We start from the raw sequence: 24,741 nt of genomic DNA on the forward strand, positions 1-24,741 counted from the left end.
TGTTTCCGCCTAACTCACGAAATCCGGAAAAACGCGGCCACAAATGAATAACCCCCAAAGAGGATAGGGAATTTCTTTGAATCTTAAGAGAAATTCTTATTTCATGGGAACTTATCAACTTAACCACAAAAAAAAAAAGTAAAAACCAAACAAACAACAACAAAAGAAGCGACTTGCTGCGATTGGTAAGGCTACTTCTGGTAATGGAGAAAACGAGAATGGTGACACGGCCAATATTGGTATTAGTTCCTGGACAGTCGCATCTCTTCTCTGATTACACTGCCTGGATAAAAAAAAAAGACCCATATCATCCTCCATCACTTACAGCAGTTGGCCATTCTCAACGACCGAGAGTTGGACAAACTTCTCTCCAGTGTCAACATCGCTTAAGTTGCTGACCTCTCTCTTGCGCAGAGTATTTTTAGCAAACGTTCTTTAAAGGTATGTACTTAGACATTTTGGTGTTATATTGCTAAATTTCGCGTTACGTTTATAACCCCCTACCGAATCCGGCACTGCGCTGTAACGGCAGTTCTATTTTTATGAAGGAAACAATGCTATTCTTCCAAGTTAAAAATTTGCATACAATAGTTCTTTTTTATTTCTTTGTATTTCTTCAGTTGCCCAATTTATGTTTTTTGAAAAGCAAACTTTTATCATTTTGTGTATTATCCTTCCCACCCGGACTGTATTCCAGAAATTTTTCTAAGAATTTTTTTTTTCGACCTTGCTTTTCAGGATAACTTACAGTATATCTTTAAAAATAAGTCCGTTGTCTTTGATTTTGGTGGTGTTAACGCACTCGCTCACCTTTACGCCAACTGTAAAAAAAAGTGCCTTTTTTGCGAAAGAATTCTGTGATTACAAAATCATCAGCTGTGAAAGCTTGAACAGGGAAAAAAGTATCCATTGCCTCCATTGTCGGATGAGTTTTCAATAGCTTAGCAAATGTAATCGAATCCTTCGTTCATGAAGCTTGAAGAAAAACCACCCATGCTTAGCAGTTGAATCACCGACAGGGAAAATCAAAGTTTTTCTCTATATAAGATGAAAGAAACTATTAGATTAAAAAAAAGATAAAATTTAATAGAGTTACGTAACCATAACTTAATCATAATGCGTCCTGTTTTTATTATTGCTGGATGTTTTTGTGTTGATATTTGATATCGTGTTGAAATAGCCGCCAGAAGTATATCTTTGTTGTTCATTTCTTAAGCGCCAGATGGCTTCGGTAGATTTTGATTGTTATTTTTGTCTAAACTCACGCCTCACGGGTGCTCTGCGGGATTCATTTCACAACCACTTGTTGCCTTCCGCTAATAGTTGCTAGGTTAAATAAACTTTTCTCCCTTACTTTGTATCGGGAAAGTTTTTTACATTTTGTCTGTTCCAATTTCTTGTCGTAAACTCAGTTTGCCTTCCGTTTAGAAACCAGGAAAGTGTTGTCGTATTGTCGTAGTCCAGGCAGTGTTGTGAAGACTGTCGGTTCAGTCTGATAAAACCTTTCCGGACGATAAAGTCATACGCATTCTTAGTTCTTGATGGTGTCCGTCGAAGGCGCATCAGCGGTGGAGCCCGCCAAGATCCACAACATTCCAAACCTGAACAATTTTTCTGGGACTGCTGACGATGAAGAAAAATTAACAGCAGCTGATCCTTTAATTGCTCGACCAATAGTTATTGTTGCTCCAAAGCAGTATCTTTCCCCAGAAAGTGTTTGTCAGACTGCTGGGTTCATCAACAGTCAGAATCAACAGGTGGTGAAGTTTCCCAGCAATGTTCGCTTTGTTGTTCATCCAGTAGCAGAGGACGAAATCAGAAAAGCAGATGTGGAACCCCATGGGGAAAGTAGAAGCTGCCACCTTTCGGCACAGTCTTTTACATTTTCAGGTGGCCATTCATCTGCAGATGACATAAATGGACACTACAGTATGTATATGTTTATATGTGTGTTGCTGTGTTTTCAGTTTATTTGATGAAAGTTAATTCTTTATAGGTTTTTGGGGCTCTGATCCCCAAGCTCAGTTGACAGTCCGATCGATGGCTTCCATCGGCCTAGGCTCTTCAAATGGTAGGAAAATCCATTTGCGTAGAGTGCACACAACAGGGCACGATCTAGTTTCTCCTCTTTTGCTGTCTCCAAACGGCGAAGCCATCCAGCCTCCATGGGCATTTTCTACCACAACGTAAGTCTCAATTTAACAATCGTACTTTATCTGTAGTTTTCATAATCTTGGCTATGCGAGGCTATTTTGCGAGGTCACCAAATAGAACATTATAAAGATTAAGTAGCCGTGCGTGATTCGTCATATTAATATCCGCTGTGATAGAGAAGGCAAATGAAAGAGATACAGCGTTTTTCATAAATATCCGTATAAAGGCCTTCGAATTATGCAGCATCGGAAACTAACAATGGTTGAAAAGCTGGTTGTCCTTGTGCTGGATCGAGTTGTCACGCGCTGATCAAAATAACATAAAAGACCAATCATCCGTTGTTCTGAAAAACAATTTTTTTTCGCCTACCGGCTGACGGGAACGGCTGGAAAATGTCGGTCACGGTATTCAAGTGTACTAACCTTGTCCTTCAACACCGGTCGTGATAATGAATGTGACAAGAGGCAAAAAAAAAAAAAAAAGAGGAAACACCCAATGAGTGAGAATATCCGAAACCGATTTCCCTATTTGGCTCGTACTACTCGGAAAAGAGTTTGATCAAAGGTTATAGGCTATAAAAATGAACGTTTCGGATTTCTCGAACTTTCGAAACTGTCCGAAACTGTCAATGAGGGACGTCCTTGTTACGTAAGTGGACACTACTGTTATGTTATCGCAAAAGTTGGTTGCAATAGGAAAAGAAAATAATGCATTGAAAATGTGTCCCGGCGTCGACAGCTGATTGATCGTGAATAGCTTTTAATTAGACTATTAACGATGGCTAGACTGATAGACGTCCGTTGCGGTTGTCTGGAAAGCCAGGCGAAATATAGGTAATCTGTTATATCCGTAAACTGAGTTTCCCTAATCGGATATCTTCCGCACGACTGCCAAATGCAGTCACGACTTGGTTCGTTGGTTCACTGTAAAAAATGTAATCCGATTGTCGACGAGCTTTGTTTGCTTTTCGCTTGATTGTGCGGAATAATCCGAAACATTTGATATCACCTACTATGTTCCGTTATTAATAGGAAGAACGTGAGTGGGATGCTGGATGGGCCGGTGGACGACGGCTCCAGCAGCGACGAATCTTATTCTGACACTAGAAAAAACAGGCACAAACAAAGGAGCAGACATCGCCATAGTGCCCGGACAGATCGACACACTGGCCAGACATGGGGCTCAAAGGTAGAATTTCTGCTGGCCTGCGTTGGCTTTGCGGCGGGACTTAGCAATATCTGGCGATTCCCTTACACGGCGTTCAAAAGCGGAGGAGGTGATATTGTTCATTTCCACTTGAATTTATGTGTCACATTTATTTATGACATACTTCATGTTTTCCTGTAGGGGCTTTTCTCGTTCCTTACTGCATTATGGTACGTTGAATTCTTTCGTTTTTCTCGTGAAATCTTTCGTTGTTGACGTTGTGAAAGTTAATTGATGATGGATTGGATTCAATCAGGTCTTCCTGTGCGGCATTCCAATGCAGATATTAGAGTTGGCAGTCGGCCAATACACACGTGAAGGTCCTGTGGAAGCGATGAGAAACATTTGCCCACTTTTCTCAGGTCTCTCGACACGTTTTCTTTTCAATCCAAACCAGTCACAACCAGTATGAAACGGATTTTAAAATTTCGCAGGTGTCGGCGTTGGGATGGTACTCTTTAGCATGATGCTCAGCTGCTACTATAGCGTGGTAATGTCATGGGCTATGCTTTACCTGGGATCCTCTTTCAGTTCCCAGCTACCTTGGACTCATTGCAATAACACCTGGAACACGGAATTCTGCCACCAAGGTGCGTCACGCCGCACCGTCGATGACCAGTGTCTCAAATCCGCTAAAAGGGGAAAAGGATAGAAGGGTAATAGCGTTTCTGTTATTATTGTTTGTTTTTTTCCGAATATCAGGTTCGCTACCTTTTCCCTCACGTCCGGATGACAACGTCGTCGGGGTCCAACGGCTTGTGGCGGTTGAAGTTGTCAACATTTCGTCACTCAACCGGACAACCCCTGGGCAAGAATTTTTCGAGTAACTATATCGATTCAATTTATCTGATCAATTGCGTAAATGATAAAAAAAAAAAACAATTGTTTGGTAGTCGACGAATTTTGCAGATGACTAATGGAGTGACCGATATGGGTGATATCCATTGGGAATTGACAGTCTGCTTGCTTATCGCCTGGGTGTTGCTTTACGCCACCATTCGTAAAAGCGTCCGTTGGTCAGGTATTGCCGTGAAGATTGCTTTCCAATTTCCTTGATCTAACGGGGTTTGATTACATTATTTTCCAGGGAAAATGGTCTACGTGACAGCTACTCTTCCGTACTTTTTGTTATTGGCTCTGACCGGCCGAGCGCTAACGCTGGAAGGAGCCGACGATGGATTGCGCTACTTCTTCCACCCGGATTGGTCAATCTTGCTCAGTTCTGAGGTGAATGCCACTCTTGCATTTGATTAGAATTCAGTCCATTTCAATTGTACTTTTTCGATTGTTTCGATGGGTGCGACCGTCAAGGTTTGGGTGAATGCTCTGGCCCAGGCGTTCATGTCCATGGGAATCGCTTACGGATGTCTGATGGCGTTTGCCAGTTATAATCGTTTTCACAACCCATTGATTCGTGACGCACTCTGCTTGAGCATGCTCAATTCTTTGACGTCATTGATAGCTGGTATCATCGTCTTTGCTGCCCTTGGTCACACGGCCTATGTTCAGAGCCTACCAATCGATCAGGCCGCCACTGACGGTAAAGGACCTTTGGATTCTCCGTCGATAATGATAACATATTCTTGGCGGCATCTCGATCGAACGCTCTTCCTAGCATTCAATTGGGATCATTCCGTTTCGAATCGTTTCGCCATCTAATATTTATGTCGGCATTTCGTCAGGTTTGAGCTTATCGCTGGTGATGTACTCGACGGTGGTTTCACAGATGCCCTTCCCACAATTCTGGAGCGTTTTCCTTTTTGTCATGCTCATTTTCATTGGTCTGGATACCCAGGTAATTCAGTCAAATGAATAAATAATGTTATCTGCGCTTTCTCATTTGAAATTTGGGAAATTAGTTCGCCACAGTGGAAGTGGTCCAGCTGACGTTGCACCGTTTCTTCAAGCAATTTTGCAACAAGAAAAGCGGTTTGATGCCTGACCTCGTTGTCATTGGCATGTGTATGGTGTGCTTTGTCGGAGCCCTTCCTTACATCACACAGGTTCATTATTTTCCAGTTGGAAAAAACCCATAATTACGCAATGATTGCGGCTGGTTTTTTTTTTTTCACCGTGATCTTTTGTTGTTGTTTTTTCCAACAGGGGGGCATTTATTTGATGCATCTAACAGATTATTACATCGCCACTGTAGCCGTCACTTTACTAGCTCTGATTGTTGCATTTTCGACCGGAGTCCTCTACGGAGCCGGACGGCTGGCTCGTAACATTCGAGAAATGACAGCTCACAGTCCATCTCCCATCCTCATCATTTGCTGGGCGGCACTGACGCCTCTAATTATCTTGGTGCATTTTAATAATTCACAGGTGTTTCCAGAGTTAATTGAAAATTTTATACGTCATTTGTTTGGCTTATTTACAACAGGGCGTGTGCGTTTTCCATCTCTGTGACCTTAAAGGCCTCGACTACAATCACGGCACGTACGTCTTTCCCGAATGGACAGTGGCGCTCGGTTGGTCCGTCGTGGCCTTTATTCTCGTACCTGTTCCGCTGTTTGGTATTGTTGCCATTTCTCAAGCCAGTGGAAAATCCATCATCCAGGTTATTCTAAAACAAAATCAATTGCGCAAGCCCTGCGGGAGAAAATTTGAGTGAAAACATATTAATTTTTTAGAAAATCGGAAACTCGCTGAAGTCGCAGATTGCCGAATGTCCTTGTTGTCGTCGAGGCGTCCACGGGCTCAAGGATACCCATTCCATGGTCCACTTGGACGAAGATGCCCTGGGCAGCCCTCAAACTGCTTATACGTTCGCCGAGTTCGCCGCAGTTGCCTATCCGGATGATGGATTGCATACCGTCACTTCAGTGTCCTCGCTACCTTTTACGCCTTCCACTCTTAACTCGCCTCTCACACCTACCGTTGCCGTCCATTACCCATCAGATGAAGATTTGCATAGGCTAAGCAATTCAGTTGAAAGTAGGCAGCATCCTCCAACGGATTAGTAAATAACTATAGCGTCATTTAGGTCGAAACTATTTCGGAACTCTTTCGTTCATTTGATTTTTCTCCCTCTTATCAAATTTCCCCATTATGAAAGCAAATTTATTTTCTTGGTTCCGGATGATGAGCGTTTCATCGGGAACCGGTCGCTATCACAAAATCGTTTGGCCCTTGTCTGAAACCGAATACTCTCTATCTCATTTGAGGTTTCAACTGGAACGAGTAGGTTGCTATTTAAAAAAAAGGTAAAACATTCCTTTCTTTTTCGCCGAGCTTCTAGTTGAAAATCTTTTCCTTCACACAGTCTAGATTTGGTTTTTCCTTCTTTCTAAAGGGAGAGGAAGCGTGAGGAGGCGAGTAGACTTACGGAGTGGAAATACCCAGTGAAAACCCCTCGATAATAATTAAAGAAACTAGTGATTCGCATAATTTCAATTTATATTTTAGACATGGCGATGGCTTGGGCCGCAGTCGATCAATAACGTTCACAAACTGACCTTTCGCAGATATATTGCCTGTATTGCGGTAATATCATAAAGACTTGTATATGTATTATTCTTTTCTTTTTTTTTAAATTTTGGTTTGACAGTTTGATTAAGGAACAATAATACAAATACCATCACTCTTGAATTGAACTAGCCGATTCTTCCGAAATCGTGACAATTTCGTTAACAAATAACTCGATAGCCGAATTGAGGAAATGCAGCAGCTGTGCAAGCGTTCCTTGACCCAATCGCTTCCGCCCGTCACTTGGGAAATAGATTCCGCGAATCTCGACCGCTTGTTGCGTCAGAAGGCTGGCCAGTCGGCGATTCAGATCGAAACGGGCGTTATTTGCAGTCGGACACAGTCGTTGGATGAATCGTAGTAGATACTCGACAGTGTAGCGGGTCGCCTAGCATGATAAAAAAACATTTTAGTCACCCTGCATAGAACATTATCGTAAACAATCAAATTTTACCAGATCGAAACGAGATAGGCAGATTGCTGGTTTGTCTGCGTAAACGACGATGTTGCTCAATTCCTCGTTGGTTAAAATGGGATTTTTCAAGTGCAGAAGCCAATAGAAGAGTAGCCGGCTCAAGATTTTAGGATCTCTTTCGGATGAAAGCCTCTTCCAACCTGATTGGCGCCCGTCCAGCGTTAAGCAGTAATCTTTAACTGTTGGGTGGGCCAAAAAATCTGTTGGCGGGTTAGCCAGTAGACTGTTGACTATCTCTTCGAAAATAACCTGTTTTATTTGGTTATTACGCAAAGAAAAATGTCAGCTTTTCAGTCCAAATTAGAAAATCAACTTTCAAAGTCATTTTGCCTGGGTATTATCACAGCTGAAGAACGAACCACAATTCGTTTGCCCGACTGGCATTTGTGGTGCGTTTGGTCCGTCTTTGAATCTCAGATCGTCCAAAGTATCCCATCCTTTTTTCGAATATATGTCAAACAAAACGTGACAGTTTCAACGATTGAAATGTTAATTTTTTTGAAGTTTACGTTCGTGTCCGCTGACTTGATAAGTCAGTTGTTTGGGGTCATCGAGAAAACAGAAGAAGGAGCGAGTAAAAGGCGGTCGACTTTCGTCCAGCCAAAAGTTGAGCGTTGGGGACGGATCGGCTCGGCAAAGAAACAGCAATCGCTCGCATATCACGTAAATGATCTAAATGGTTTAAAGTACAATATTCCCTCTCTCGCTGATATGACAAAGAAATCATTTTGAACCTTTGGAATGTAGCGCAAAGCTCTGGCTTCGTAGCCATGGAGAACTTCTTTCTGGTCCTCCAAGTGATGCGAAAGAGTGAACGGGTGTTTGGCACTAGAATTCTTGACGTCAGCCTTGCTAAAAAAAGTTGATTTCATTACGAAAAAAAGAGAGAAAGAATGCAGTTTGGAAAAATAGGAAAAACCTGGTGCTAAACACGCTGAAGCAGTTTATAAGGAACTGTTCGAATTCCTGAATCATCTGTTGAAAATGATAATAAATTCCAGTTAAGACAGCTCAAACAAGTTTGTGGCGAACGTTATTTGATTACCATAATCTGACTGGATGTCTGAACCGTATTGGGGCGCTTCCGGCGAACATGGCGAATGGCCTCAACCGATCGCAACCGTTGGCTGTAAATGAGGTAACAGCAGAGCAGCACTCCAGTCCGACCCAAACCTATGCAATTTTTGGCAGAAAAACAAATGAACAAGGTAATTATTGATCAATCGATAACGCAGCCAACGTACCTGCGTGACAGTGAACGGCCACTTTGCCCTGATTAACGGCAAAAGTAAGGACCTTTACCGCATCCAGTAACCCCTCCAGCGAACCGTTTTCGTAGTCTTTCCATCCGAAATTGTAGTAGAAAACTGAAGATCACGCAAATGTTTTTTTGAATTAAATCAACAAGTTCATGACGTCAACTAAAAACAATTGTGCGTACTGTCTTTCTCCATGAAGCTTTCGGGTAAATAGGAGAATCCCGACGAGGTCAACGGTGGACCGCAGTGTGAATGTTCGCCCGCCGTCTGTAAATTGATGATGGTCTTGATTCCCAATCTACTTTCCCAGGAGTACAAATCCATTTGAGTGAAATTTTGATATTCTATTTATCGTGACATAATACCGTATGAACTGGCCCACGATATCGTTTTTCTGAATAAGTTGGGCGTTCGGACGGGCCATAGCCAAAATGTCTTCGGTGATCCTTTAAGATATAAATAGTGAGAGTCTAAAATTAACGTCAATTCACGTGAAACGAATGACTATGGTTCCGTGCAACCGAAAATCGATCCAATGAATATTTGATCATTTTCGGTGAATGTCTAGTCTACTGTCCTGTTCGTCCGCGTTCTCTTTGTATTGCTGTCCATCTCGGCATTCCCCTTTTCCGCCCCCTTGCATATTTAAGTGGTAGCCCCTGTGTTTATCTATTCAGCTTGCGTGTGAGCACTGTTGCTGGCAACTGATCGCGTTGCTGTGGTCAATCGATTCACCACATCTCATCGACGACCTATTCTTTTCTAATGCGCTTACACTTGATTGGATGTACTACTACAAGCCATCAGCTAATGAAATTGACACGCTGGAAAACACGGTAAGGCGTCGAAAAATGATTTGTTGTCCTTTTTATTAAGTTAATATTACAATTCCGCATTTAGAATGAAGACTCACCAGTGAGAGTAAAGTCCATCGACGGCCATATCCTCCGCGGTCCAGCGATCACTCGTGTCGAAACGGCATTTTCTTCCGCCGCAAAAGGCCAGACAAATGACGCTGGCCGGCGTGTTTTTGCGCAAACCTTCCGACAATTTGGTGTAACTCGGTTGGGCAACCAACGGAGGTGTGGCAGATTTCTCCGCGTTCTCCGGAAGTTTGGAAAGCGTGCTGGCGGCCGTGGAATCAGCTGGAACGTCGTTCTGATTTTTCGCGACACCTGGAGACACAACTTTGGATTTTTGGCGGAACAACATTGACATATGGCTCCTTGCCGCCATTCTGAGAATCGAATGATTCAGCACCGAGCCAACGACTCCATTTCGTTTCCCTTTTCTAGGTGTACATACATGCGGGTTCGGTACTTGCGCACCACAAAATGAACAACACACATGCTGTCACACGCACCAATTCTATTGGTTCACTAAATGACGTCGAGATCGACGTCGGGTCGACATTTAGTGCAATGACGACTAACAAACGTACGTTAGCGATTGTCCATTTTTAGAATCTTCTCCAAGATTTATTTGATGCGCTTCCGTCAAACTGACAAGATCGATCATGCCTAAATTCTGTTCTCATTGCCAAGGTAAGTTAATTGCTGACAAGTCCCTTGATTTTGATCGAATTAATGTATTTGTATTCAAATGTTTTCATACTTTATGTATTTAGGTCCGTGTACATGTGGGAAGAACTGCCCTAGGTGTGCCAGTAAAGAACCTTTAACTTCACCACAAGATGCGACTTGCAAGTGCTCAGCTTCAGGTGATAATCGTATTGAATAAAGCTTTAATAACAGTCGGCAAATTATTAGCTGTTTTTCAATTAAATATGTAGGGGGTTGCACTTGTGGTCCCAATAATTGCCGTTGTGGACAGAATTGCTTCTGTAAAGCTTCGGCCTGCTGCAAATGAACACCGTCGACATTTCGTCTGAAGAACGTTTATTCCAACATTTCCTTAACCATGTTTGGACATTTCCCGCTGATTGTTTCTCTATCTCTAATGTCTATACAGAGGTTCTATTAAAATTTCATGAAATATTCAATAGATTTCTTCAGTATCATTGAGCATGTGCCCCTCGTTTTTTTTATGACCTGATTTCCATATTCGCTCGATTTATAGCAGCCTATTAAGAGCGGGGTATAGGCGAGTTCTTAAAAGCTTTATGCGACAGTTTCGTGAGCTGGATTATACGTTACTGCTAAATGGTCTAGCGCCAATTATACTCCTACACAGAAAATAATACCGCAGCAATCAGCTCACTTTTATATTGCTTCGAAGAATAAGTCCAGCCGAGTGCTCTTTGTCACGAAATGCAAACAAATTCAAATGGTGGCCTACGTGTATTTATTTAGGATAAGGATTGGACGAAATTGGGTATCGTCTTGTGCAATTCTGGCTAAAGGGATGACGTCATTAAATCATACATTAAATATCGACGGTAGGACGTTTTTAAAATAAAGCAACGTTGTCAATATTTTTGAAAAAGAGAATCCACTTGTTAACGTCGGATCTGAGGATGTTTTACAGCTTTATTCGATACCCTTCCGTCGAACTGACAACAACAAGACCAGCTATGCCTAAAGAGTGTGTTCGTTGTCAAAGTAAGTTACATTTAATTGCTATTTAGTGCCTCGATTTTGAATGTCATATTTATTTGTGCACCATCTGTTTCTCGAATGTCTTGAATCAGTGAATGACGTGTTAGATTTTCACCTTATTACAAACCGTTCGTACTTTCTGTCTAGGTGGGTGCACATGCGGGGACGACTGCAAGTGTGCAGCCAACTGTATCAAATGTCCCACAGCTTCGTCACAAGGAGAGACTTGCAAATGCTCGACTCCAGGTAATGTTCGTATTGAAAGCTTTAATCGCCGACAAAAAAAATTAATAGCTTTTTACAATTGGTTGTATAGGGGGTTGCACATGCGGTACCAATTGCCAGTGTGGAGCGAGTTGCGTTTGCAAAGCTTCGTCCTGCTGTAAATGAAGGATATCGTTGACATGACGTCTGAAGAATTAATCCAACATATTCTGAAATCATTTCTGGAAACTTTCATTACTATTTCCCTTTATCGTCTAGATTATATATCCAAATGCACAAAACGATATTAAAATACATTTCGTCGATCTATAATTCTTCGTAAGAAGTATTTGTATCTTTTGTTATTACCTAATTTCCATACTCCCTCTCGGTTGGCCATTTTTCAGGCTGTTACTCACTATACTGGAAGAGTGGAATAGGCAAGTTATAAAAAGCTTTATGTGGTAGTATCGTGGGATTTGGTTATATCACTGCACTAAGTGATCGAGCGACAGTACTTTTGCAACAGGAAAACCTAGCAAATAATAACGCATCAATCAGCAGACGCTGGTCTGGTATCTGTATAATTACCGAGGATATTAGCAGTTGAGAGCTCAAATGTAAAAAATTTCAGTGGGTTGTTAACGCGTATTTATTCAAGGATATAACGAGACATTTAAAAAAAAATTATCATTTGTATTGTTTGTATTTGATTTTTGTTTACCGCCATTGCGTATCTTCCGAATGGCAACGTTGCTTTTGACTGCCATGCTGAAGGTAAAGTTGGTCTGCTGTCACATTTGATAATTCCAGTTTTTGTGTTTTGTTTTCGACGACCATTTCCCCTGAACGAAAATGGGAATTCTGGAAAAGATTTCCGAGATTGAAAAGGAGATTGCCCGTACTCAGAAAAACAAAGGTTTGCGTCCATTATTGCTTCTTTCTTATGCGGATGTAATGTATAACAATACTTGTTGTGCACCGTGCAGCTACCGAATATCACTTGGGGCTGCTGAAAGCGAAACTTGCAAAGTACCGTTCGCAACTATTGGAACCCTCCAAGAAAGCTGGAGAGAAAGGAGAAGGCTTTGATGTACTTAAGTCCGGAGATGCCAGGGTGGCATTAATTGGATTCCCATCTGTCGGCAAGGTGTGTTAAGGTTTAAAATTGTTTAAAATTTTATTTAACACAGTCCCTTTCTTTCCTAGTCCACCCTTCTTTCAACTCTAACCAAGACCCAAAGTGAAGCTGCATCATACGAGTTTACAACACTGACATGTATTCCTGGAGTCATCGAGTATAAAGGTGCCAATATCCAATTATTGGATCTCCCTGGAATCATTGAAGGGGCTTCTCAAGGAAAAGGCAGAGGAAAACAGGCATGTCATAAGTTTCTGGAATGCAAAATTATAATCTTTGAATGATTTTTCTTTATTGTGGTTTAGGTTATTGCTGTTGCAAGGACAGCTGACTTGGTTTTGATGATGCTTGATGCTACCAAGGGAGATGTACAGAAAACCTTGTTGCAGAAAGAGTTGGAGAGTGTAGGAATCAGGTTGAACACCAAAAAACCAAACATTTACTTCAAGGTAAACTTGATAAAAACATACGAGCAAATAATTTTTTCTTTACTGAAAAATACCTTACATTGACAGCACAAAAAAGGTGGTGGTATTGCCTTCAATGCTGTTTGTCCATTAACCAAAGTGGATGAGAAACTGGTTCAGCTAATTCTTCATGAATACAAAATTTTCAATGCTGAGGTACTATTTCACATTTCCTAAATCGGAAAACCTGACGTTGTAACGTGTTTGTCTTTTCGTAGGTTTTGTTCCGCGAAGACTGCTCTGCCGACGATCTGATTGATGTCATATCTGATAACCGGATCTATTTGTCGTGCCTTTACGTTTACAACAAGATCGATCAAATTTCGCTGGAAGAAGTTAATAGGATTGCACGACAGCCTCATTCTCTAGTGGTTTCCTGTAACATGAAGCTGAACCTCGATTACTTACTGGAGACTCTCTGGGAGTACTTGTCCTTTATTCGAGTTTACACCAAGAAACCTGGTCAGCCCCCCGATTTCAACGACTGCTTGATTTTGCGACGAGGCGTTTCTGTCGAACATGTTTGTCACTCGATCCATCGCACGCTGGCCCAAGTCTTGAAATACGCGCTTGTTTGGGTAAATTAATTTACTTTACCTTATGAATAATGCAAATTAATAATCTTGTTCTATTCTTCTATAGGGCACGAGCGCTAAATTCAATCCGCAAAGAGTTGGTTCACATCATATAGTGCACGATGAAGATGTACGTCCAACACCATTAGAAAGTCGTTGTATTTTTAACTAATTGGTTTTCTTGTCTTCTTCTAGGTAATTCAAATTGTGAAGAAATGAAAATTTTTCCTGAGCTTTCTGAAGAGGTTCAGATGCCGAAGAACGGATAGGGGAAAAGCTTTTTGTTATGGTTGGCTTGAGAATTCAAATAAAACACATAAACACCTCTCACATATTAGATCCGACTAATCCGTCGAAATTACCGACAGAAGGAGTTTTGTGTGAATTCTTGATGAGCTTTAAACATGACTTTCAAATAAGCTCAAGTATGCCGGCGAACGGACAAAGTTGGAATATTTCGATTAAAATCATTGGGGAAAAAATATTGCAAGAAAATAATGCAAACAAATTATTTGTCTTTTGATGAAAAATGGGCAGTCATTCCCATCCTAGGGTCACACAGAAAGAAAGGTTTTTTAATCCAAACCCAAGAAATTTGGCCTTGCTGTCCTTGGGTAATTTGACATCGCCTTCGTCTGCTACGATTACTGAGGAAGGAGGTAGGACGTCAAAGTTGTAGCTGTACTTCGACTCCTTTCTTTGATCCTTTTGTGATCTAGCTAGGCCAGTTAAAACAATATAAGGGAAATCGAAAATATTTTAACCCTCCTTCTCAGTTCCAAGTGCTCTTTTTTAAGCAGAGAAGCCATTTGAATGTGATGCTTCCTTGTGTTAACTTCTAGACTAGCTCCAATGTTCCCATTGTCTCAGAACCCATCTAATTCCAGTTCCAGTCGTGGAAATGGCCGAAGTTCGTCATCTTCTCATAACCCTCATAATCGAAATTATGGGGCAGCTTTTTTCCAGATGATGACTATTGCCCTCCTATGCACATCTTTGGCCCAACCATCCTGGCTTTCGCTCACGACCAGGACAAATTCTGCCTCTCCCAGATCAGGGGAAAGCTGTCCAAAACATCTCACATTATATCAGTTCTTTGACTATGGCTATTTTGAGACTGGAGATTCTAGAAATAGTACAACTATTGTGTCACCTGTGAGGCTTTATTACCACTCTGCGGTTGGGAGTAAGTTCATTTTCTTTTTCATTTTTTCTCTTGGTTGTTTATTTAAACGATTGATCTTCTATTGCAGCAATGGGTTGCCTCACCCCAGCTATTGTTAACATGTTCAAAGTAATTCTGATGTTGGTGATTTTTGCCATCATTTTGTGTTTCATTGGTTTCCTGCTGGATGTGTTGGGAACTAAGAGCCGTCTGTCCCTCACAGTGAGATCTAATGGTTTGATGACCATTCCAATCGGTATTATACATCTTGTTTTATCTCTTTAAAAAAATCTTTTAAATTTCAATCTTTCTGTGCAGTTTTAATTTGTGCGGGAGTAGTTAGTCTTGCCTACTACATAACTGTTCTCTTGGAAAAAGAAAATCGCCATTCTTATTTTCTCGAAGTCTCATTCGATTACGGCTTTTTCACCCTCTCATCTGCAGGTAATTCCCTTGAAACGACTAGTTGCTATGCATGAATAGTAGATTATCGTGTTGGTTTCGAATCCATCCAGGCGCAACAGCTTTACTTGCCACTGCCAGCGCCCTGTTCAAAAGAATGGGTGGACCAGAACGACGCAGATCTCGATCTCGACACCGACGTTCACGTTCTTCACGAATGCGTGACAGCCGCCTTATGCTCGTAGATACCATTGAATCTCCCCCATTGGTTGGAGACCCTCCACCACCCTATTCTCTTTGATGACCGTTTCGATTGTTATCAAATTTGCTTTTATTTTGGTGATGTCGCAATCTCACTTGACTGCATCTTTTATTTTTTATTTCATTTTTAGAACTGCATCGCCTGAAGTAACGATTGACTCCTCGATAATTATTCATATACTTTCTCGTCGCTTTACACTTATTTTACTTTATATATATATATACATAATGAAATAACTGCTTCCTTTTGTCGCCCGAAAATTTTTTTTTAATCTCTACCGGCTAAACTGACCGACGCGCAAATACATTTTTTTGTATCAGTCATCATTATCTCGTGACTTTGGTCATCAAAATATTTTTCCCAGAAGTCTTCATTACTATGTAGTTATAAAAATGTAAAAGAAGGGGGGAAAAAACTAGAAAAAACGTGTTTGTCACAAAAAAAACTATAAAAATAAAAAAGGTTTCGACTGTTTAGTACAATAAATAAACGAGTTTGGCAATGTCTCTTCATCCTTCTGTGTTATTGACCGAAGGACATTTGAAACTGTTGTTCTTTTTTATTTTTGGTTGTCTGGAGAGAAAGAACTGGGTGTTGAACTTGATATATACATATATTAATCGGGTTTATATAGCCAGAAACGATCGACCATGTATGGTGCTGAATCAGATAATGGAAATTGGGACCACATGCTTGATGGAACCATAGAAAGTCTCTTTAATAATGCAAATGCAGAGGAGCCGGGAGAACTTGGGAAACTCGATAACCAGCACCAGCTGCGAACTTCATCGTCAATGTTGGCCGGTATTATATAAAGTTTGGACCATTTCCGCCCTCATGAGTGACCTGATTAGTGTACGTTATTTCCGCCCATGTTTGTGTGATGATAGAATATCCACATGGGACTTTCTTCCTCACTCTTTCACATGAGGCTAATGGAAATCAGCTGATATGTTTTGTTTATGTGAAATGTTCTTTTGTTTTTGTTTTCAAATTGATTCATCTTAATAAGGTGCTGAATGGCTGGAGGCAGATGGAATACAGCAGATGAATCAACGAGTGACCTCAATGTCAGCTGCACTAGATGAAATGGAGTGGGACAGAAGGAAGTGTAAATCATCTCTAGGTGACTGCATTCACCAATTTGAGCGGTTGAAAGCTGGAACTTCTCTCTGGATGTGTCGACTTGATTTGCTGCAGCAGGCAATCAGTTACGATCCTGATATGGTAATAGCATTGGCATTTTATTCAAACATCTCCAAACTTGCACACATGAAACACACACACACATAGATAGATAGATAGAGAGAGAGAGAGAGAGAGAGCAATGAACATCTGCATATACCAGCAGGATTTCACATCAACCATCATCAATTCAGCTATATGTGTCCCTGTCTTTTAAAAATGCATTTGTGTGTGTGTCTTTTCGTGTTGTGTTTTCTTCACATGTCTTTATTTCTTTTTTATTTCGCTTGCCTAACTGTGAACAGGTCAAAATGGGGAGGAGCAATGATGAGGGAGACCTGCATGTGATGATGAACCAGTCCCAGCAGATGATTCGCCCAGAGAAACGTGGAGGTATTTATCGATTTGAAAACGATTCAATTAAGGTTATTGGATTATTATTATGATTATTTTCTTTCTTTCTTTTGTGTGTGTGTCGTCTCTTTCTCTCTCTCCCGTTTCTGGTTTTTATAGACGTTGACCGGGAGGAGGAGGAGGAGAAGGCGGATGGAAGAAACTCGTCGTCGCTGCACTTGGCATCGTTTCAAGGCCCTGACAACGGCGAGATTCTGAGCCGGATTGATCTCTTAAAGAAGAACGCCGTCTCTGTTTCTAGCGGCAACCAGCCGCAGAGAGACGAGGCCCAGCAGCAGCAGCAGCCCAGTCATGTTGTTCCTCCTCCTCCTTGCTCGCTGTATAATTTCTCCTCTTCTCGGATGGTGACGATGAGCCCACCAGCAACGACAGCAACGAAAGCGCCCGGTATGAGCAGCAGCAGCAGCGGCCAGCAAAGGCAAAGAGCAGTCACGTCAACTGCTTCTTCTTCTCTTGCACGAGGGGGAGGAGGGGGAGAAAGAGAAGCGGATGAAAATCGAGCCAAGTTGCCCCTGCCCAAGCTGCTCCTGCCATCATCCCGTCAAGTCAAATTGCCAGAAACGCTTGAAGCGACGTCGCTGCTGGAAACGGAGACGGGCTAAGCTGCTACACCGAAAAGAAGAAGTAACAAACAAGCAAATAGCAACGACCACGACGACGACGACGACGACGACGAGGGGTGGGGATGATGGGGGGGCTGGAGGAGGACAAAAACTGAACGAATAAGAAAATAAGGACACAGAGCCGGAAAAAAGTTCCAAAATAGCGATCCACACGGGGCCCGCCCGTTTCTCTATCTACTCCCACACTTTTTTCTTCTTCTTCTTCTTTTTCTTTCTTGTTTCTCGGCAGCTACGAGGCCGAATCGATCAAAATAATATCCCGAGGTGAGGCTATAATTACTTGCGCACCCTGCGTCACCTTCTTCTTCCTCTTCTTCATCGGGATGTGTCTCACTGTGTGTGTGTCTCTGTGTCTGTGTGCTGTATCTATAATAAAACTCACGAAAGAAAACTCAACGGAGATGCAGTTGGACGAAATGGAGAAATGGCGGTGGTGGGGGGAGGACGAATGGAGTTTTTCAGAGATCAGCGGGAGGGAGAGCAACTGGGGAGGGAGGGAGATTCTGGCGTGACACTTTTGACAGTTTTCCCATTCGGTAAAAAAAAAAACGGGAGAAAAGGTTGCGTGACCGGTTGTTACCAGAATATTACGGAGGCAGGAGGAAGAATTTAAAAAAAAAAACGAACATATACAACAATAATTAATTTCTGAAAAATTCACTTTCATTTCTATTCTACCAATTTTCTTTTTTTTAGAGAGAGAGAGAAAAACAAATGGAAGAAGAAGAAAAAATCAACGGCGAAAATTCTGCATTGCGAAGAGACGAAAAACAAAATATTTTTTCTTTTCTTTCTTCTAAATTTCCCTGTTTTTTTCCTGGACAAGATGAATGGTCTTGCGTAACTTGCCCCGTGTGTCTCTGTGAAAAGGAAATAATTCAGATTGAGAGAGAGGAGACAAACTCGACACGCAACCAAATGGAGAAGGAGGGTCTACAGCAAAATGGCGAGAGCTAACAAACAAACAAACAAACAGACGTTACATACACACACACACACATCAGTTATTATCACAAGGCACTTGTCACTGTCGTCGTTTCTCTTCGTAATGGACACACTGACACACACACACACAGAGTCGAGAGACGCTTTAACCAACAGGGGGTAATAAGGGTAGTAACGTCTAACGGGACAGATTTACTCTTTTGAAAATAACAATAGAAAACAAAAAGGAGACAATTAATTTCCTTTTTTCTTCCTTCCTTCCTTTCCTTGTTTTTACGATCTCCCATTTTTTTTTTTAACTTTTAACTTTTCTTTTTGTACACTCCACAACAGAGCAAACTCGTTCATGTCGCCGGACACGCAAGAGAAGACCCGTATTATTATTACACACCAACAAATGAGAAATTATGCAAACAAATCTGAAAGAAAAACAAAAATTAAAAAATTGCCAAAATTTCTGGTTTGTTTTTCTTTCTTTCTTTTCTTCTTTTAAATTAAATTAAATTATTACAACAGAGACAGAAAAAAATTTTGAGGGGGGCGATTTTTTGAAATTTGGCGGGAATTTTTTTTCTTTTTTTTTTAACCTAAAAAAAAAAACGATAATTTGTTTCTAAACATTTCGGGATGTTAATTTCTTTTTTGTTTTCTTTTAAATAATTTTTCGTTTGTTTTTTTTTCCATTCAAACGGGAGAAGGCGATCGCGGCGCTGGTGGAGATGAGGCGTCGTCGCTATTGATCTCCTCGTTATCGCCGGCGCTGGCGACGTCGTCGTTGGCGTTTGTCGATCCAGACTGGTGGAGATCTTCTCCGTTTTTGCCCTTGGGCACGGCGGCCGACGACGACGACCCCCCTCCTTGAGAACTGCGACTGGCCGATTTGAGCTGGGCAAGCTCGGCCGCCGTATTCGGATCCTGTTTCTTCCATTTGGTTCGGCGATTTTGAAACCAAATTTTGATCTTTTTTTGTTTTTTGGCGGGAGCGGGAAAAATTTTAAATTTGAATTTTTTTGTTTTTTAAAAGAATAATTTAGGAAAATGGACTGGACTCACCTGTGAGCCGGTGACGTTGAGCAGACGGGCCACTTCCTGGCGTTCGTTGGACGATAAATATTTCTTCTGTTCGAAGATCCGTTCCAGCTCGAAAAGTTGTTTACCCGTAAAGGTTGTCCGCGTTTTGCGCGGACGAGATTGGCCGTTGCCGCCGGAATCGGCCGCTCCGGAATTGACCAGATCCGAGACCATGACCATGTGATTTTGATGCTGCCCGTCTTTATTCTTCCGGCGTTTGTTGCTGCTGCCGCTGCTGTTGTTGTTGTTGTTGTTGTTCGATGGCTGTTGCACTTGCTGGACGGGCAACATGACTCCGGCCGACTCGTTGCCGGCAGCGGCTGCCACGGCCGCCGCCACGACAGCCGCCGCCGCCGTGTTGGTGTCCGACCCGTGTCCGTCGTCGTTGGCCTCACTGTCCGTCTCGCCGCCGGCCCTGGCCTGAGATTCCTGACACCGGATCACTTCACTGGTCTGCCACAGACGGGCAGCCGTCAAATAGTACTGGAGCACCGTCGAGAAATTGGCGGCCATCTGCAGGTGCGGCTGGACATTTCCCCACTGTCCGACGCCGTCCAGGTCGCCCTCGTCCGTGCCTCCGTCACTGGCCGGCTCCCCCATGGCGTCGACGGCCATCATCCCCTTGGCCCGCTTGATGGGCGTGGCCCCGCTGACCTCGCGCTCCCGCTCACGTTGGCGGCACTTGCTCTTGTCCAGGCTCAAGTCCAGCGGCTCGTCACTAATGTTCACCGTCAAGTCGGCCACGTCGACGCAGTCGGAAGCCATGACTTCCGCTTCCTCCTCTTCTTCTTCTTCCGGTTCCTCTTCTTCTTCTTCGCCTTCGGTATCGTCGTAACGACGACCTAACACGAGTTGCTGGAACTGATTGTTGTTGTTGTTGTTGTTGTTGTGTTCACCTTGTTCGATTTTGCAGATGTTGCCGTCGACGGCGGTGGCAGCACTTGAGGGATTTTTCCAGCCGAGAATATCGGCGATCGAGTGGCGGGACGACAGAGGCGCCGTCTGATCCGCCAATGTGAATGGCAACTCGCTTCCGTAACGCACGTGATGCTGATGCTGATGCTGCTGCTGTCGATGGTGATGGCTCCGCTTATTAGTGCCGGCCTTGTTGTTGCTAGAACCACCGCTGGGCGAGATGGGAGCCACTGGAGCTGCTGCTGCTGCTGCTGCCGTTCCCGTTGATGAAGATCCTCGACGATTCAAAGCAAAAGATGCTCGGTCCGGCCGGCACCACGTCGTCATTGCTCATCAACGGCAACGGATCACCGGCCATGGAGAGACGGACATACAATCAGCCCGGAGAGGAAAATAAACACAAAACAATTGTTGTTGTTTCCAGCCCAAAAGGTATGCAGGTGTCCTCCAATTCAAAAAATCTGTTCCATTCAAGAAAAATTTGGGGGGGAAAACAAAACAAAAATTATTGAATGAACTGTAATTTTTTTATTATTTGATAAGAAATGATGATATAATAATATTAGAGAGAGTTAGTCTAAGAAGGTGGGGTCTGGTGTGTGGGGCGCCTTTGCGTGCGTCCGTGTGCTAATAAGTGACGCATCGTTTGGCTTCTCATTTTTGTATTCTCATATTTGGTTGACGACGGTTCGATGATGTGGGCGACGTGAAGCAGCCGGATGGTGCGGTATACATTATAATAGTTCCCCCCATTCTCTTTCTCTCTTCCTCCTCCCCCTTTATCTCGACTCACGCCAAATAAGGCCGTCCAAAAAGAGCCCGTTTGCGTTTGCCTCTCTCTCTGCTGCTCTGTGCAAGTTCCTTTTGTCGTTAGTTTTTTTTTTTTGCGGGCGCCCTTTTTTCTTCTTCTTTTATCGTTTAATATCGTCGAGTTGAGTCATCATATCTCCGCCTCTTCTTCTTCTTCTTCTCGTTGTCGTCATACACGGAGGAATGATGGCGGTCATCCTCCCTCCCTCCCGTATGGCATTATGAAATCAAATCTCTTTTTCGCTTCCCCCAACCACCAGATAAAAAGGATAAAATGACTAGGCGAAATTTCTACGGGTTGAAAGAAAAACAAAAACGGCCAATTTATATCCTTATATTCCGGCGCTCAATTGATGAATTTGAGTTGCGCGCGCTCTCTATCTCACTCTCTGTTAGCTGGAGCTATTGATTCGTGTGTATACAGTATGGATATAACTCGCATAGGGTTTGGTTTACCGACTATCTACTTACTGAATACTTGGAATTTTATTTTTTTTAGTTACAGGAGGAAAAGTTATTTTCTATTTTCTGTTTTTATCCATCCGGTGAGTTGACGGAACAACTGTGGAAATCAACGAATTAGTGAATGTGTGTAGTGTGTAATAGTTACAATTTGGCGTCGGGTTAGACTACAGCTGGTGGATGTGGTGGTATAGGGGACCTCTTTTTGATTTTGATAAATATAGGATGTTGTGCTGTGTGTATGTACGCATTCCGGGGTAGGAAAAGGGGAGTCACGCTCCAGGGATCTCAGCGGATGAAAGAGAAAAGGAATTCTTTTTTTTTTTCTTCTTCCATCTTCTTTTACAGAGAGAGAGAGAGAGAGATACCCTTATAACCGAATCAGAGATTCAGAACTGACTTCTATTCCCGGAATGAACGCGGGAGGAGTTTCTTTCTTAAAAAAAGAAGTAGGAAAAAAAAAATTGTGGGCGGAGATAAATATTCTCTCTCTTTTCAGAATGTATTAATGGACGTTACATAGACTATACGCAATCGTTCCCTTATTCTGTTTGGTTCGTTTATCCAAAAAAATTTTTTTATTTCAAACGGAGTGGGGAGCTAATCGATGTTGTCTTTTTTAAACAACAACAACAACTTCTTTTTTGTTGTTTTGTTTTGTTTTATCTTCTGCCATTGTGGGAAAATGTTTCTAAATGGGTTTACACAGCGGGGTTGTTTTTTCTTCTTCTTTTTTTGTGTTTCACGTTCCCGGGGACGGTCGGGACCCAATTAAAAATGAGAGAAACAGTTGGGTCGACCGAGTGGATTTTTTCGTCTTTTTTTTTTATTTCTCGCATTTTGGCTGCGCGCATGACCGGATCGCACACAGCTGATTTGTGCGTGCGGGACGACTCACGCAACGACCGTAAGAAAAAAAAAATGAATCAGACGGACAAAAAAAAATTGCCCGAACGATGTGAGAGAGAAAAAGGAGGGGGAATGGCCGTGTGCGCATGATGTAATATTCACGAGTGTGTGGCCAGCCAAAAAAAAAAAATATATCTTAAATTGATGAAGGGGGGCTGGGCTTATCCCTTATTTGGCTACACACAAAAGAGAAGATGGGGGGAATGTGTCGAAGCCAAACGAGTGTCTGAAAAATTAAAATTAAAAAAAAACAAGACAAAAACCAAACAAAGTTCAACCGGAATGGTGAAATAACAATTTCATTCCCGCGATTGATTACGCAATGCCGTCGACGATCGTCCCGGTGGAAATTTTTTCAAAACAGAAAATAAAAATAAAAAGATCTTTTAAATATATAAGCGCGTGGCGCTGTCGATCGCGTTACGAATAAATCATTTTCAAACGCCCACCCGAATCTAAGATTACAAATTTTTTGGTGTGTGTGTGTGTGTGACTTTGTTGAACCAAAATTAAGAAATCTAAACTCGTTTGAATTTCCTTCGCTCGACCTTGCCAAATAATAGACTTAGAGCCAAAGGATAGAAAAATGTCTGTCAATCGAGTTTCTTTTATTCCGTTTTCGATCGACTCATTTCGGGCTAGGGATTTTAGAGAACAACAAAAAAACAAAACTGGACGGGATATTTCAATTTTAGTTTTTCTGGCACTGCGTAGTAGAAGAATAAGAAGTTGCTGTCCTTTTTTTTCAAAAAAAGTTTGGACGAAATGCTTTGATCTTAGCCAAGTAAACGCGTTCGGAATGCGGACAAACGGGATGATGAACAAGGAGCTAAAATCTCCTTGCCTGTTTATAACGAAACCCGTCGACTGAGAAGAAGGCGAGGAGGAGGAAAAAAAACTACAGTTCGTGTCAAGTTTGAACGAGATAGAAAAACAAGAGCTGCAGGGGGTTAAAAATGAAAAAAAAAAGAGTCATCAAGAAAAAAAAAAAAGGAAAATGTTTCTCGTCTAAATGTCGTGGGCCTGCCCGTCGAAGAAAAATAAATTCGTCCCACACACAAACGGGTCCGCGGCTTATAATAGTCTCAAATGTTTTTTTAAAAATGAATAAATCAAATCATCGAAACATTTTTTTTTTCTTTTTCCCTCCCAACCAGTTTCTTAGATTTTTATAACTAGAAAATAGCTCGAAGCTAAAAACAAAAATTTGTTTTTATTCCAATTTGTAATTCAGATTTTTATTTATTTTTTGATTGGCCAACTGTCTTTAAAAAAGAAAAGAAAAAGAAAAATTAATTTCCAAATTGCGCCACTGTGTTTTTTCTTTTCTTTTGAAAGCGCAGACACGCGCGCCAAATATCAAATGAATACGAAATTGCGTTTATCGGTTCGGTTCAGACACGTCAGGTTTTTTTACTCACCTTTTTTTTTTTGTTGTATTATTCTTTCGGTAGGGGCCGGTTCCAGCACACACACACACACACACACAAAAGAGGTGGGAGGGATTTCCAATGGGTTTTCGGCTGGTGATGGTGTGTGTTGTGTAATTGGATGATGATGTCACTCGGTGGGCTCTCTCGCCAATCCCGATCTTCTTTCTGAATCAAAAAGGCCTTTACACACTCACTCACACACTTAATGTACACACACACACACACACTCACTCACTCAGAAAGAACAACCAAACTTTTTATAATTTTTCTTTCGTCCGAAGCGCGGGACAATTTGAAAATCAAACACAAAGTCTTGAAATTGGTCCTCCCAGATCACACACACACTAAAGACTAGACACTGAACCGTTTTGAAGTCATCAAAATGCGACGAGTTGATTGAATCAAAATATATCGACACAGCCCACTTTTAATTTCTGGTCAGGATATCTAATAGATGACGTAATAACAATAAAAATCAAATAAACGGCGCGACGACGGCGGCGGAGGAGGAGTAGAGAAGAAACGGGAGACGGACAAAAGTTTGCGGGCGGGTGGTGGTGGCAAGTGTGTATGCCAGTTGCGTTAGTGTGTGTGCGAGCGGGCGCGTGACTCTGCCGCGACTGATGGCGATATAGCTC

General features: G+C 42.1%; 5 protein-coding genes across 8 annotated transcripts; 3 read left to right on the plus strand and 2 right to left on the minus strand.

Annotated features, from left to right (window-relative positions):
* Positions 1–344: 344 nt before the first annotated feature.
* On the plus strand, positions 345–6,951 carry LOC124336906 (sodium- and chloride-dependent betaine transporter-like). Of its 3 annotated transcripts, none has more exons than XM_046790820.1 (16): positions 345–441; positions 1,536–1,929; positions 1,997–2,186; positions 3,186–3,430; positions 3,502–3,530; positions 3,617–3,722; positions 3,795–3,950; positions 4,063–4,183; positions 4,254–4,381; positions 4,448–4,587; positions 4,672–4,900; positions 5,043–5,155; positions 5,220–5,378; positions 5,464–5,664; positions 5,744–5,920; positions 5,994–6,951. In XM_046790820.1, the coding sequence occupies exons 2-16, from the start codon at positions 1,542–1,544 to the stop codon at positions 6,321–6,323; spliced, it is 2,712 nt and encodes a 903-aa protein (XP_046646776.1). In that variant the 5' UTR covers positions 345–441; positions 1,536–1,541; the 3' UTR covers positions 6,324–6,951. The 3 variants fall into 3 exon arrangements, 2 of the variants coding, with proteins under 2 accessions (XP_046646776.1, XP_046646778.1); XR_006917194.1 differs by lacking the exon at positions 345–441 and having other exon boundaries at positions 1,257–1,929; positions 5,994–6,566; positions 6,626–6,951; XM_046790822.1 differs by lacking the exon at positions 345–441 and having other exon boundaries at positions 1,258–1,929; positions 5,220–5,363.
* LOC124337752 (protein tyrosine phosphatase domain-containing protein 1-like) lies at positions 6,941–9,798 on the minus strand. The gene is made up of 11 exons (XM_046791779.1): positions 9,476–9,798; positions 8,928–9,008; positions 8,745–8,860; positions 8,548–8,670; positions 8,349–8,476; positions 8,223–8,278; positions 8,038–8,155; positions 7,813–7,975; positions 7,634–7,740; positions 7,283–7,552; positions 6,941–7,216 (listed from the first exon to the last, which is right to left on the minus strand). Exons 1-11 carry the CDS (start codon positions 9,796–9,798, stop codon positions 6,941–6,943), a joined length of 1,761 nt encoding a protein of 586 aa, XP_046647735.1.
* A 1,218-nt stretch (positions 9,799–11,016) lies between these two features.
* On the plus strand, positions 11,017–11,657 carry LOC124337319 (copper-metallothionein-like). Its single transcript, XM_046791426.1, has 3 exons — positions 11,017–11,123; positions 11,268–11,366; positions 11,437–11,657. Exons 1-3 carry the CDS (start codon positions 11,039–11,041, stop codon positions 11,508–11,510), a joined length of 258 nt encoding a protein of 85 aa, XP_046647382.1. The 5' UTR covers positions 11,017–11,038; the 3' UTR covers positions 11,511–11,657.
* A 421-nt stretch (positions 11,658–12,078) lies between these two features.
* On the plus strand, positions 12,079–17,801 carry LOC124337070 (developmentally-regulated GTP-binding protein 2-like). Of its 2 annotated transcripts, XM_046791096.1 has the most exons (11): positions 12,079–12,243; positions 12,314–12,474; positions 12,534–12,704; positions 12,771–12,914; positions 12,981–13,088; positions 13,151–13,510; positions 13,575–13,637; positions 13,703–14,693; positions 14,761–14,928; positions 14,991–15,116; positions 15,188–15,659. In XM_046791096.1, the coding sequence occupies exons 1-8, from the start codon at positions 12,180–12,182 to the stop codon at positions 13,724–13,726; spliced, it is 1,095 nt and encodes a 364-aa protein (XP_046647052.1). In that variant the 5' UTR covers positions 12,079–12,179; the 3' UTR covers positions 13,727–14,693; positions 14,761–14,928; positions 14,991–15,116; positions 15,188–15,659. The 2 variants fall into 2 exon arrangements, with proteins under 2 accessions (XP_046647052.1, XP_046647053.1); XM_046791097.1 differs by lacking the exons at positions 12,079–12,243; positions 12,314–12,474; positions 12,534–12,704; ... (2 more) ...; positions 13,151–13,510; positions 13,575–13,637 and adding exons at positions 16,349–16,563; positions 16,827–16,914; positions 17,035–17,801 and having other exon boundaries at positions 14,048–14,693; positions 15,188–16,140.
* A 1,362-nt stretch (positions 17,802–19,163) lies between these two features.
* On the minus strand, positions 19,164–24,741 carry LOC124337009 (homeobox protein slou-like). Its single transcript, XM_046791012.1, has 3 exons — positions 24,092–24,741; positions 19,557–20,950; positions 19,164–19,463 (listed from the first exon to the last, which is right to left on the minus strand). The coding sequence occupies exons 2-3, from the start codon at positions 20,814–20,816 to the stop codon at positions 19,188–19,190; spliced, it is 1,536 nt and encodes a 511-aa protein (XP_046646968.1). The 5' UTR covers positions 20,817–20,950; positions 24,092–24,741; the 3' UTR covers positions 19,164–19,187.

The sequence above is a fragment of the Daphnia pulicaria genome, chromosome 4 (assembly GCF_021234035.1).
Source record: "Daphnia pulicaria isolate SC F1-1A chromosome 4, SC_F0-13Bv2, whole genome shotgun sequence".
NCBI lineage: Eukaryota > Metazoa > Arthropoda > Branchiopoda > Diplostraca > Daphniidae > Daphnia > Daphnia pulicaria.

Excerpts from the sequence above, each read along its gene's own strand:
- LOC124336906 (XM_046790820.1), top strand. The coding sequence starts at position 1,542 with ATGGTGTCCGTCGAAGGCGCATCAGCGGTGGAGCCCGCCAAGATCCAC. Across the intron at positions 5,665-5,743 it reads TGACGCCTCTAATTATCTTG|GGCGTGTGCGTTTTCCATCT; the intron begins GTGCATTTTAAT and ends TATTTACAACAG. Across the intron at positions 5,921-5,993 it reads GTGGAAAATCCATCATCCAG|AAAATCGGAAACTCGCTGAA; the intron begins GTTATTCTAAAA and ends TTAATTTTTTAG.
- LOC124337752 (XM_046791779.1), bottom strand. The coding sequence starts at position 9,798 with ATGGCGGCAAGGAGCCATATGTCAATGTTGTTCCGCCAAAAATCCAAA. Across the intron at positions 8,477-8,547 it reads GGCCGTTCACTGTCACGCAG|GTTTGGGTCGGACTGGAGTG; the intron begins GTACGTTGGCTG and ends AAAATTGCATAG. Across the intron at positions 8,279-8,348 it reads AGACATCCAGTCAGATTATG|ATGATTCAGGAATTCGAACA; the intron begins GTAATCAAATAA and ends CATTTTCAACAG.
- LOC124337319 (XM_046791426.1), top strand. The coding sequence starts at position 11,039 with ATGTTTTACAGCTTTATTCGATACCCTTCCGTCGAACTGACAACAACA. Across the intron at positions 11,124-11,267 it reads AGAGTGTGTTCGTTGTCAAA|GTGGGTGCACATGCGGGGAC; the intron begins GTAAGTTACATT and ends CTTTCTGTCTAG. Across the intron at positions 11,367-11,436 it reads TTGCAAATGCTCGACTCCAG|GGGGTTGCACATGCGGTACC; the intron begins GTAATGTTCGTA and ends TTGGTTGTATAG.
- LOC124337070 (XM_046791096.1), top strand. The coding sequence starts at position 12,180 with ATGGGAATTCTGGAAAAGATTTCCGAGATTGAAAAGGAGATTGCCCGT. Across the intron at positions 12,244-12,313 it reads CCGTACTCAGAAAAACAAAG|CTACCGAATATCACTTGGGG; the intron begins GTTTGCGTCCAT and ends TGCACCGTGCAG. Across the intron at positions 13,089-13,150 it reads ACAAAATTTTCAATGCTGAG|GTTTTGTTCCGCGAAGACTG; the intron begins GTACTATTTCAC and ends GTCTTTTCGTAG.
- LOC124337009 (XM_046791012.1), bottom strand. The coding sequence starts at position 20,816 with ATGACGACGTGGTGCCGGCCGGACCGAGCATCTTTTGCTTTGAATCGT. Across the intron at positions 19,464-19,556 it reads TCAACGTCACCGGCTCACAG|ATCAAAATTTGGTTTCAAAA; the intron begins GTGAGTCCAGTC and ends AAACAAAAAAAG.